We start from the raw sequence: 13,617 nt of genomic DNA, 5'->3' as shown, positions 1-13,617 counted from the left end.
TTAAATTTGTTCAAGCAATTGAAACAGAGTTTAAAATTATTCCAAGATGTCATATTTATTATGCATACATTTTCCATATCTTAGGGATGACACAGCTAAAGAAATTAGTTATGTATTTCAAGATTGGTTATAAAGTCTTCATTTCACCAAGAAAATACTATAAAAATAAGAAATAATAGAGTACAACAGTAATACTAAAAGGCAAACCTTTTCAAATCATTTTCACAGCAAATAGCCGAGGAGAGCCAGATACGAATCGAACTGCAGATGACACTTGACAGCAAGGATAGCGACATTGAACAACTTCGCTCACAGCTCCAGTCAATACATATTGGCCTAGACTGCAGCAGCATAGGCAGTGGACCTGGGGATGCTGAGGCAGATGATGGATTCCCTGGTATGATTTTTTTTATTATTAATATTCCTATCTTTATCAGTTTCATAGTGTTTTATCATGGAAATCAAAGCATTAAACAACATTCTTATGCTTCCGTGACTTCCTTGCTTTTTCTGTACTTCCTTGTACCTTTTCAGTAATCTGATAGCACTTAATATCCATGCACTGACACTATCTTTATTTTGACTATACTTAGTTCTTTCTTCTTAAGTTGTTTTTAAAAAGTTCATTTCAATTGTTTAAGAATTAAAAATTACATTTTGTTTCTCATTTGAACTAACAATTGTTTTTTTCTCTTAATTGATATGTTCATTTTGTAAATACTGTATTAAATGATAAAATGTAAAAACTAATATTCTGTTTTTAGTGATTCTGTTTTAACTTTTCTGTCCTTTTTCCTCCTTTGTGCTGGGTGTTTAGTCCATATCACTCAATCCCACACTATGGAGTCCATGTCTCTTACCTACCAGCATTCTTCTACCTCTGTCAGTATTGCCACTAAACCTTCCAGTTCTCACATGCTTCTCGACTCTGATTCTGACTCAGAGGAAGAACCATTGTCTTGTGTACACATCCCTTCAGAACCTGATAGCACAGGTGACATCCCTGAAACCATTTGGTGCACTTACGTTTTGTTTTAACTTTGTCCTTTTGGCCTTTTTTATAACTAACACCATTAATATACTATTGACAAAAGCACTGGAAGTACAAGTTGTAATCCAGAACACACTAAAGAGAATGTTGCATGAACAAAGAATTGGCCTGTTTTTTTTCTAAATGTTCATTGTTTGCAACCAAATCAGACCTATAGTTTAAAAACAATCATTTTGTAGAAATATTTTGTAAGGTGATTTTATTGCCCTATGTTCAAAGTAGTCTCTATCTAGGGTCTGTGCCTAACTTTATGCACCTCAAAGTTTTTGAGTATCCAAAACCTTGTCTATTTGTTCCAGTTGAGCAGTTAATTACTCCAGTTAAATAATTGAATATCTAGCCATTCACTTTGTGAGTACAGATACTGCTTGCCTGTGCAAATCCAATTTTGGCCTGCCCAAATTCTTTGCATAAAGTTGGATGTCACATGACTAAGACACAAAAAACTTGGAGGCTGTTTTTGAAAAATTGGTCCCTAATACATAAGATTTGCGTGTTCATTATGGATCCTTGTCAGCATAAAAGGCAGTAGCAAGTTATCAAAATTTACTTTTCCAGCAGCAAGAAGAAAATAATTATTTGCAGCTTTGGTGAAAGATAGCTCTTTTTATAAACATATATTATGTATTTTGAACTAATTGTATGTGAATATACACATACTCTATGGATCAGCCCTCCTAGTACTAAAGTGAGGGGTTTTTTTACCATAGTGACATCTAATATTTGACTAAAGATTTATTTGATTATGGAGCTGTTTATTTGATTAACTTTCAACATAAGGATAAATATTAGTTTGGAATATTGTCAGCACACTTATGTAAGGACAAAAGTAGATTCTTTATGTTCTGGTGCTCCTTATAAAAGAAACACAAACTAGATTTTGGTCTCTTTCTAGCTGCTGTTATAATCACTATACTTTTATCCTGGGACCCTTGTCAGATCAGTAGGGTTTTCAGAGTTCAGGCCAAATTAGGGTGTCTTTAAGAAATGTTTAATTACATACTGACTTCGGTAAATCACATCTGTTGCCTTTCTGATAAGAAGGCACGGCTGGGACATTGCCCTGTTAAAATAAAACATGGTTCATGTCCATTGAGCATACAGGCAAATCTCAGCTGCCAGCAGGGGGATTTTCTAGGAAATATGTTCTCTTCTGTCTTGTCCCTGCTCCCAGACTAAGGATGCAGTTTAAGAGGAGAGAGACTAGATTCTCATATTTCTGCTACTGGGAAACATGCTCTAGGGATACACAACAACAGAAGCAGGTGAATGCTTATGCAGCTCCACTGACAGAGCTTTTTTAAACTCCTTGAGCAGTTCTTGATGGGACCCAGCCAAACCCAGCTTCTCCTCCCAATTCCTTTCCCTGGAGGTGGCTGAATATTTTTCAGCAGCAGCTTTTCTTCTATCCCTGTATGTGGAAACAGTTATGGAGGGAGAGCATTTAGCCATTATTGGGGTGGAGCCAGTTTTAGCAGCAAATCCAATGAAGAGTATTTAAACTATGCAGCTGCACTGACAGTGGGTAAGGGACAACTGCCTGTCACTTTTTCTGTTCTCTTAGTAGAGAATAACCCCCAGAAGCAGTAAAATGGGAGATTCACCTTCTATCTTGTTACTGGTGAGAAAGCTGTAGTGATTTACACAGGATCAGAGGAAAAAGTGTACAGCAAGGAGTTCTAATTATAATGCCAAAACTCTTGTGATTTAGCTATTGCTGTTACTCAGGAAAATAGTTAATTTTATTTATAACCCACCACAACTCCCACAGTAAATCAATAAATTTCCTCAAATATTAAATTTAACTTAATGGAGATATCCTATCTCCTAGAACTGGACGGGACCTTGAAAGGTCATTTCAGAGTAACAGCCGTGTTAGTCTGTATCCGCAAAAAGAAGAACAGGAGTACTTGTGGCACCTTAGAGACTAACAAATTTATTAGAGCATAAGCTTTCGTGGACTACAGCCCACTTCTTCGGATGCATATAGAATGGAACATATATTGAGGAGATATATATACACACATACAGAGAGCATAAACAGGTGGGAGTTGTCTTACCAACTCTGAGAGGCCAATTAATTAAGAGAAAAAAAACTTTTGAAGTGATAATCAAGATAGCCCAGTACAGACAGTTTGATAAGAAGTGTGAGAGTACTTACAAGGGGAGATAGTCAATGTTTGTAATGGCTCAGCCATTCCCAGTCCTTATTCAACCCGGAGTTGATTGTGTCTAGTTTGCATATCAATTCTAGCTCTGCAGTCTCTCTTTGGAGTCTGTTTTTGAAGTTTTTCTGTTGTAATATAGCCACCCGCAGGTCTGTCACTGAATGACCAGACAGGTTAAAGTGTTCTCCCACTGGTTTTTGAGTATTTTGATTCCTGATGTCAGATTTGTGTCCATTAATTCTTTTGCGTAGAGACTGTCCGGTTTGGCCAATGTACATGGCAGAGGGGCATTGCTGGCACATGATGGCATATATCACATTGGTAGATGTGCAGGTGAACGAGCTCCTGATGGTATGGCTGATGTGATTAGGTCCTATGATGATGTCACTTGAATAGATATGTGGACAGAGTTGGCATCGGGGTTTGTTACAAGGATAGGTTCCTGGGTTAGTGATTTTGTTCAGTGATGTGTGGTTGCTGGTGAGTATTTGCTTTAGGTTGGGGGGTTGTCTGTAAGCGAGGACAGGTCTGTCTCCCAAGATCTGTGAGAGTAAAGGATCATCTTTCAGGATAGGTTGTAGATCTCTGATGATGCGCTGGAGAGGTTTTAGTTGGGGGCTGAAGGTGACAGCTAGTGGTGTTCTGTTATTTTCTTTGTTGGGCCTGTCTTGTAGGAGGTGACTTCTGGGCACTCGTCTGGCTCTGTCAATCTGTTTTTTCACTTCAGTAGGTGGGTATTGTAGTTTTAAGAATGCTTGATAGAGATCTTGTAGGTGCTTGTCTCTATCCGAGGGATTGGAGCAAATGCGGTTATATCTTAGAGCTTGGCTGTAGACAATGGATCGTGTGGTGTGTCCTGGATGGAAGCTGGAGGCATGTAGGTAAGTGTAGCGGTCAGTAGGTTTCCGGTATAGGGTGGTATTGATGTGACCATCGCTTATTAGCACAGTAGTGTCCAGGAAATGGACTGCTTGTGTGGATTGATCTAGGCTGAGGTTGATGGTGGGATGGAAATTATTGAAATCATGGTGAAATTCCTCAAGGGCTTCTTTTCCATGGGTCCAGATGATGAAGATGTCATCAATGTAGCGCAAGTAGAGTAGGGGCGTTAGGGGACGAGAGCTAAGGAAGCGTTGTTCTAAGTCAGCCATAAAAATGTTGGCATATTGTGGGGCCATGCGGGTACCCATAGCAGTGCCGCTGACTTGAAGGTATATATTGTCCCCAAATGTGAAATAGTTGTGGGTGAGGACAAAATCACAAAGTTCAGCCACCAGGTTAGCTGTGACATTATCAGGGATACTGTTCCTGATAGCTTGTAGTCCATCTTTGTGTGGAATATTGGTGTAGAGGGCTTCTACGTCCATAGTGGCCAGGATGGTGTTTTCTGGAAGATCACCGATGGATTGTAGTCTCTACGCAAAAGAATTAATGGACACAAATCTGACATCAGGAATCAAAATACTCAAAAACCAGTGGGAGAACACTTTAACCTGTCTGGTCATTCAGTGACAGACCTGCGGGTGGCTATATTACAACAGAAAAACTTCAAAAACAGACTCCAAAGAGAGACTGCAGAGCTAGAATTGATATGCAAACTAGACACAATCAACTCCGGGTTGAATAAGGACTGGGAATGGCTGAGCCATTACAAACATTGACTCTATCTCCCCTTGTAAGTACTCTCACACTTCTTATCAAACTGTCTGTACTGGGCTATCTTGATTATCACTTCAAAAGTTTTTTTTCTCTTAATTAATTGGCCTCTCAGAGTTGGTAAGACAACTCCCACCTGTTTATGCTCTCTGTATGTGTGTATATATATCTCCTCAATATATGTTCCATTCTATATGCATCCGAAGAAGTGGGCTGTAGTCCACGAAAGCTTATGCTCTAATAAATTTGTTAGTCTCTAAGGTGCCACAAGTACTCCTGTTCTTCTTTTTGAAAGGTCATTGAGTCGAGTCCAGCCCCCTGCCTTCACTAGCAGGCCCAAGTACTGATTTTGCCCCAGATCCCTAAGTGGCCCCCTCAAGGATTGAACTCACAACCCTGGGTTTAGCAGGCCAATGCTCAAACCACTGAGCTATCCCTCCCCCTATTTGTATAATAAAAGTATATATGTAGTATGTATTAAATACAAACTTTAATATACGAGCTTTAAAATATGTGTTTGCTTATGTGTATTCATATTTAGAAGGTTTTTATTCCCTCTAAAACTGAATGCTGTGTATTCTGTACTAATGTCTTCACACAAGCAATTTTAGTGGCTGGAGGCTGATAGTTAAATAATTATAGGCATTTAAAATCATAAATGTCTTTGTCTTATTTTTACTAAAGAGAACATCTGTGTGATAGCATAATTTTATAGTGAGACGTTGGCTATTTTTTCTTAGTCTGAATTACTAGTTTTTGAGTGGCATTATTTGCTAGTATTGGCTGTGCAATACAGCTTTTTGTCCTTGAAAAATCTGCTGTGATAAATGTTGCAAGGCATTTTGCTTATCAGGTTATGGTATTTGTATGTCTGCCTTATTCTTTCTAATAAAAGGCTATTTCATATGCATGGTGGTCTCAGATGAATGTGTGTTGTTTAAATACTTACTTTAATATTTATTTGCAGAATCGAGATTAGAGGGTTGGTTATCACTACCTGTCCGAAATAACACTAAGAAATTTGGGTGGGTGAAAAAGGTGAGAAATTTAAATCGTTGACCTCTATTTAACAGATTTGCTGGATTTTATATTAGTTGCATCTTTTTAAAGACGTGTGACTTCTTTCCTACATATATGTTCTTTAATCAGTCTTGAAGATAGTACGTACACAGATCACTATTGATAAGTCTGAGTCTGTTAGGTCAGGGCACAGATGGAAGTAGACATTTTTTACGCACCTGCGGCTTACTGTTTGGTTATCTAGCAGTGAGGAGTCTGAACAGGATCCTAAGTCTATGAACTGACATATCCAAGGGCAGATGCCCTTGATAAGGGAGGAAGAGGTGAGTTCAGGTGTTTCCCTCTTCCTACCGGCATCACCTCCATTTTGCCTTGGTTCAACTTTAGTCAACTGCTCATCATCTAAGTGCTGATCCCAACAACACACTAGGATAGGTAGGAGATAAAGAACTGGATGTCTTCCCTGAACTGATGGTGTTTCAGCCTGTGGTGTATCTCAAGCTTCCTTGATGTCTTTTTTTTTTTAAACACAGAACAGGTATAGCATAGGTGATGGTGGTGTCAGCTCTCTCTACCTACTCTACCAACCTGCCTATTCTGGACAACTTTTTGGGTGGGAGGTTTTCTCTTATCTACTCAGTCTTTGGCTCCTTTATTGAGACTACCAACAAATGTGCTAACTGTGGTGATTTTTGTGAAGGGGACACCTGTTCACTGTGTACAGGACCAATCTGAGTCAAAATTAAGCTAGCAACATAGAAAACAAAGGTTTTGTATCCTGTTAGCAGTTCCGTTGGGGTCCATTCCTTTCATCTTTTTAAAATAGGTGTTTAAAAATAAAGAGGTCGTTTGTTACCAAATTATCACAATTTTATGTCATTGTGCTGTAAAGTATGACTGACTTTGTGCTCAAATTGTAGACCCAAACTACCATGCTATTATTGACTATTTAATAATGAAATTATGAAATAATGTTATGAAAGTATTTGACTTGACAGAAATAAATACTTGAGATAAAGCCTGTATTTTAAGAACTATGTTAATACCTGTGTATCTTTTTTAACAGTATGTAATTGTAAGCAGTAAGAAGATTCTGTTCTATGATAGCGAACAAGATAAAGAACATTCTAACCCCTACATGGTGTTAGATATTGAGTAAGTATTATTACAGGAGATTGTGGTATACATGACTTTGTTAACTTTCAGGTGAACATTAGCAGATGGCTTGAAAAGAAAACAACTTTAGAAAATATTTTTGAGAGCTAATAGTGACACTGTTGTCATATGTTATTCAAACTACACTGACTGACCTCAAACTGTATGTCTGACTACCTTCTTGGCTGACACACTGGGATCTAGAGACCTCCAGAACTAAGAGCTTGAGGAGCTATAGCTTGAACTAAAGAGCCAAAACTTTATAGCTGGGGGCTGTAATAACTCATATCCCCTGCAGATTGGCACAGAGTGGGGAAACTGTATCACACACTCGGCTGTGGGTTGCAAGTGCAGTACATAAACATAAGAATGGCCATACTGGGTCAGATCAATGTTCCATCTAGCCCAACAATGGCCAATGCCAGATGCTTCATAAGGAATGAAGAGAACAGGCAATCATTGATTGATCCATCCCCTGTTATCCATTCCCAGTTTCTGGCAAACAGAAGTAAGCAACACTCAGAGCATATGGTTGCATCCTTGATCATCTTGGCTAATAGCCATTGATGGACCGATCTGCCATGAACTTACCTGTTTCTTTTTTGAACCCCATTATAGTTTTGGCCTTCACCGCCTCCCCTGGCAATGAGTTCCACAGATTGACTGTCTATTATGTGAAGAAATACTCCTTTTGTTTGTTTTAAACCTGCTGCCTATTAATTTCATTGCATGACCCCTGGTTCTTGTGTTATGTGAAGGAGTAAATAACGCTTCCTTATTCACTTTCTCCATGCCAGTCAAGATTTTATTAGACCTCTATCATATCACCTCTTTTCCAAGCTGAAAAGTCCCAGTCTTTTTAATCTCTCCTCATATGGAAGTTGTTCCATACCCCTAATAATTTTTGTTGTCCTTCTCTCTTCCTTTTCCCATTCTAATATATCTTTTTTGAGATGGGTGACCAGAATTGCGCGGTATTCTAGGTGTGGGTGTACCGTCAATATATACAAAGGCAATATGACATTATTATCTAATCCTTTCTTAGTGGTTCCTAACATTCTGCTTAACAAGTGCAGAATGCAGCTATTCAGATTTAATTTGGCTCTTGTCGCTATGTGGTTTAAGGGTTGGAGATTGATATGCAGAGTTGGGAATAGGAGTTGAATAAAGTGGATTTAGAATTTTGTTTGCTGGCAATCTTTACATCACATTGATGTACCTTATTAGCTAAGATACAATACAATTCTGTAATTAATTGTATAAAATCAGTACATATAATAATTAGATATAACTCTAATATCAAATTTATTTTTTGCTTTATTTTATTTCTTTGAAATCTATTTCTACAGCAAATTGTTCCATGTCCGGCCAGTCACACAGACAGATGTATACAGAGCAGATTCAAAAGAGATTCCTAGGATATTCCAGGTATGTAGTTATAAATTAGTGTTTTTAGAAAAATAAACTGGTAAAATTCCTTATGCAAATAAATGCAAGATGCTTCAAAAATATTTTTTTTATTAAAGAAGACACAAGTACAAATGAGAAAAGTAGATCATATAAATTGTCAGAAAATCTATTCTAACCTACTCTAATTTGTATTCCTGAATTTTTGCTAACTAAATAATTGCCCTTTTCCTACACCCATTGTGTATGAATCTTGTGGTTATTTTGCTTTAACTCTAGATTCTGTATGCCAATGAAGGAGAAAGCAAGAAGGAACCAGAATTTCCTGTGGAGCCTATGGGGGAGAAATCAAATTACATTTGCCACAAGGGACATGAATTTATACCAACTCTGTATCATTTTCCAACCAACTGTGAGGCTTGTATGAAGCCACTGTGGCACATGTTTAAACCCCCTCCTGCTCTAGAGTGCCGCCGCTGCCATATCAAATGTCACAAAGATCACATGGATAAAAAGGAAGAGATTATAGCACCTTGCAAAGGTAAGAAGTGAATAATTGAATAAGTGCATGGTTGCCAATTAACTACAGGGAATAATTCAGATACAGGTTTGTCATAATGATGTGATCTCAGATGAGCTCAAGGTAAAAGATAGCAACTGCTGGAGTGACAGATCCTTGGGTGCATATCAGGATTCTGTTAGGGAAGAGCAGCTCACTGGAGTACAGTGACATTCAGCCAGCACAGGGACATGTATGCCACATACTTTCAGTGCTGTCAACATCATAGGGAAGGGCTACCCAAAAAGGCTACTTACACAGTGGATTGTGTTGCATTTCGGTATGGGACAGAGATGTCAGTGTATGTGGCAATACAGATTATGACACTCAGAAAAGTTGCTTCCTCTGGGCTGAGTTCCACAGTTCTCTATGCTCAATGTCTCTTATGGGCATATGAGATGGCAGTAACTGCATATGTTTGTTTCCCTGTATACCTGCTTCCTTAGTAACATGGAGAATAATCATCCCCTTATCCTCCAAATGGAAGAAATAAGAAGGGGGTGCAGACTGTGGATAGATTGGAAAGGCTCCTTTGGCAGGAATGTTAAAGGTGCTGTGGTATAATCTATACCCAAAGTAGCATTGTGATCATGGCAGCCCAAGTGGCAGCTTTATACTGTATAGCACCACTTGACTTCTACTCTCTGCAATTTATGAGAACCCAAGGATCTGGCCATTAGTTTTTAAGGTGAGCTCATGTAAAAAAAATTAATAATGAGATTTTGTTTTTAAATTTCTCTTACAGTATATTATGATATTTCAACTGCAAAGAATCTACTACTGTTAGCTAATTCTACAGAGGATCAACAGAAATGGGTGAGCCGATTGGTGAAAAAAATTCCAAAAAAGCCTCCAGCACCTGACCCCTTTGCTCGATCTTCTCCTAGAACTTCCATGAAGGTACAGCCAAATCAGTCTATGAGACGGCCAAGCCGACAGCTTCCTCCAAACAAACCAAGGTAACACAAAAATTGCTATTAAAGAATGATAATTTTAAACAGTTTCCCACTGTGATACATTGTATTATATAAGTGTTACGGGAAATTCACAAAGATATCTTTTGTTTGTTTGTTTCCTTTTGTATTTATACTATGGCTAATGAAATGTGAGACTATCCTGTCATCTTTTGTGAATTCCAGTATACAAAATATTAAGAAGGCTGTGTGAGGAAGCATGTTTCATTTCCTTATTTAAATGAGCCTATCTCTGAATTAAATCTACTGTACGTGTTATATAATAGGCAGAACTGGTAGCACTCATGTAAGGTTGCTTGATGCTTCACATTATAAGATCCTGTTTTCAGTTGCTTATAACTTTGTGAAACTTTAACCATTTGGGCTGAAATTTCCTATGCCAAGTGTCTTGGGACCATTGAAGCAAAAATAGTTCATCTGTTTCAGAGAGTGAGATTAGGGGAAAATATGTTGTTTTGCTCACGTTAAAAAAGTTCTTACAGGTATTTCATTAAGAGTTAATAGTGCCTCCATGCTGTGGAGCAGGGAATTTAAATCTGTCAATGTTGGTTGCCTTTGTGTCAGGAATGTGCTTTTTGCTGTCCTGGGGGGACCCAAATTTGGCAAATTTACAAGCCTTTGAAAATTTAGTTCGCACATGCTCAGTAGAGACTTGTTAGAGTTTGGCATCTAAATTTTCTGAAGATTTTGTGTGCACTGAACATGCTGCATCTCAGGGCTGCAGACGCTGAGTAAGATTTTCCCTGCAGGTGCTCCTATAGGCCATTGTGGTTCTTCTGTGTTCTCATTGCTTCTGTGGAGGCACCCAGAAACTAGGCAGTGTAGAGGAGGAGCAGTCTGACTTGAATGCAGAGGGGACAAGAGCCAGACCTCAGGGGGAGAGGTGGGACAGTAGAAGGAGTAGATTGGGGCAAAGAACTATGTGGGAAGGAGAGGCTGGGGGATAGCTGGGGCTGGAAACGAACTGGCAGACTGGTGGGGAAGACTGGGACTGGCTAGAGAAGGAGACTGGGAGCCAGAATGGAAACAGAGGTAGGGACAGGGATGCCAGTGCACAGTAGGAGGGGAGACTGGGACTGGTTGGACAATGAGACAGTGACAGTGAGCCACGGGAGGTGAGATGGGACTGGGAGTCATGGCGGGGAGGGGGAGACTGGGACTTTGACATGGAGTCTGGAGGGTGAGTTTAGGACTGGCTGGGTAAGGAGACAGGAACTGGCTTGAGCAATCCAGAGCTGTAAAGACTGGGACTGGCTAGGTAAGGAGATTGGGGCAATGGGGAATGGAATCAGAGATTCCAGAATCTCGCCATTCCTGTGCTGTCTACAAATATCTGTGAAAACCTACTGACAAAAATCTCTCTCCGCCCTCTACTCTAGTTCTAGAGGATGACAACATACTACTCTTATCAAGCGACAAAGAGTCCTGTGGCACCTTATAGACTAACAGACGTATTGGAGCATTAGCTTTCGTGGGTGAATACCCACTTCGTCAGACGAAAGCTAATGCTCCAATACGTCTGTTAGTCTATAAGGTGCCACAGGACTCTTTGTCGCTTTTTACAGATCCAGACTAACACGGCTACCCCTCTGATACTCTTATCAGTTACTCTGTTAGGTCAAGTGACAGAGATCTGTGCAGTGGATCTAAAGGTTCCAACCCTGCTAATTACCCTTGTAGGTGTCAATGTGATTCCACCAGATGGAATTTGTGTTTTTTCAGTTTGCTTTTTGAAAAATCTAGGAGAGTAGACACATTGCAACTTTTAAAGTAAGTGTGTCTATGTCAGCACTTCTTCAAACCATACCTCAAAGTTTCAGGTTGGGGAGCCAGAAAATGAGGAACACACAATAAATGATCATCTGTGAAAAGTTTGGTATAAGTGACTTGCCCGCCATCACATAGGAACTTTGTGGCAGAGGCAAGTATAGAATCCATTTTTCCCATGGCAGCCTTCAGCTGCCTTCACCAAGAAACCATCCTTTCTCTTCTTGGAGTGGTCTGCCTCATTCACCACACACATTCCAACTTCTGCAAAAAATGAAGTAAGGATCTGACAGACAACAACCTTATTCATTACACAACACTGATTCATTGTCTGTGCACTGAATAAGGCAGGAGTTCTGTGGGGAAAAAAGCATGTATTTGTGTAATTCAAGTCCCTATAATAATGCCTATTCACAAGAGGGCTGAATTAAGGCAACCTTAATTCTGGAATTGCCTAACTTTTGAGTGCTTGACTTTGCAACCTTAACAATGTTCTGTGCGTGTGTGCGCGCGCACAAGTAATGTGTATATATTGTTACAAGAGTCCTTTGAACATGTAAAGTTCAAGTGCCGGGTATTCCTGTTAAAGCTCACCCAGTGTTTAAGTAAACAAGCTTCTTCTACCTTCTCTATTGTCCATCTACATGTGAGGAAAAATTGGCATCAGGGACTATTCCTGTCCTCAGAACCCTCAGAGTCAATCTTACATAACTTCATACAGGACACAGAAGATATTAATCTTTAGCTTACTTTTCATCCTGTGTTTCCAGGCACGAGTACTATTATTTACCCACTCACCCCCAACCACCCTAAAGTTTTGCCACAGTTTGGGGGCAGTGAATCTTTAGGATTCAAGGGTGGTAGTTGGTCCATTTCCCACCCACTGTCAGCCCGTCCATTGGACAGTTGCATGGATAAATTTCTATATCCCTTACCCTTTATATCACTCGGTGCAGAATAAATGGAGTTGTCAAGCTGTTTCCCACCACAGTTCCCTCTCCCCCAGATATAGCACTGCAAGAGCCAGTCTCCTGCATCTTCAGTGCCCTCAGAAAGGAGTCCCACTTAAAGGGATGGTCTCTTCATCTCTAGTATCTAATTGCTGAAAAACTTGGAGTCTTGACACTTCAGAAATGTTCCTTCTAGAGAACAAGAGAACATACTCCTCAATAGGGACTGTACTTTTTTATTGTCCCTCTCCAGAACACAAGGGCTGATGTAAATATAAAAGATTCTTCTGACTCAAAGAGCACAGAACTCAGCCAAGCTCGCAGAGTTCTTTGTGGGAACAAAGAAAAGTTTCTGATAAAGAGCAGCAGGACTCCCCATCCTTTTTTTAATCAATTGATAGCCATCATAGATAACAAAGAGCTGTTTTCAATAAATGTGCTTTTCAGAATAAAAGACCCTGCTAAGCAGCATAGTGATGGTAGAACACAGATGCCAGGAAGTCACTAACGTCTTATAGAACGTCTTAAAAAGTAGCCTATTTACTTAAACACTGGGTGAGCTTTAACATGAATACCCGGCACTTATAGCACTTAGCTATAAGGCTGAAATATCTGATGGAGAAGACCATGTGACCCCAATCAGATCTGGGCCATGGAGACACACACCATGCCTCCTCCCTCCCTCCCAAGTACATTGGCCTCAGTCAACAAGAAGTGTTCCTCTGAGCATAAGCTCAGGAGTCAAAGCTAAGACTTCCAAGCCTAAGGAGAAGGCTTCTCATGAGAGCAAGGGGCGTCTCACAAGCATAGAAACAAATCTTTTTCCAAAGCTTCCCTGAAGACAAGAGATCCCTCTCTGTCTGCATTCTTCAAAGTTGGGAAAGTCTTTGTGCATGGGTTCTGAAGATTT

The 13,617-nt window shown here is 39.7% G+C and overlaps 1 protein-coding gene across 5 annotated transcripts in view; it reads left to right on the top strand.

Annotated features, from left to right (window-relative positions):
* The window catches only part of ROCK2 (Rho associated coiled-coil containing protein kinase 2), a 156,696-nt gene that overhangs the window by 126,812 nt on the left and 16,267 nt on the right, over window positions 1–13,617 (top strand). For 4 of the 5 annotated variants that reach the window (XM_054022708.1, XM_054022705.1, XM_054022706.1 and 1 more), the window contains exons 27-33: window positions 229–397; window positions 818–994; window positions 5,843–5,913; window positions 6,962–7,050; window positions 8,400–8,478; window positions 8,737–8,998; window positions 9,762–9,975. In XM_054022708.1, coding sequence (XP_053878683.1) covers window positions 229–397; window positions 818–994; window positions 5,843–5,913; window positions 6,962–7,050; window positions 8,400–8,478; window positions 8,737–8,998; window positions 9,762–9,975 — 1,061 coding nt within the window. The remainder of the gene's footprint in view (window positions 1–228; window positions 398–817; window positions 995–5,842; window positions 5,914–6,961; window positions 7,051–8,399; window positions 8,479–8,736; window positions 8,999–9,761; window positions 9,976–13,617) is intronic. The other variant, XM_054022709.1, reaches the window with a different exon arrangement.

The sequence above is a fragment of the Malaclemys terrapin genome, chromosome 3 (genome assembly GCF_027887155.1).
Source record: "Malaclemys terrapin pileata isolate rMalTer1 chromosome 3, rMalTer1.hap1, whole genome shotgun sequence".
NCBI lineage: Eukaryota > Metazoa > Chordata > Testudines > Emydidae > Malaclemys > Malaclemys terrapin.
This window is presented reverse-complemented; position numbering and strand designations above follow the sequence as displayed.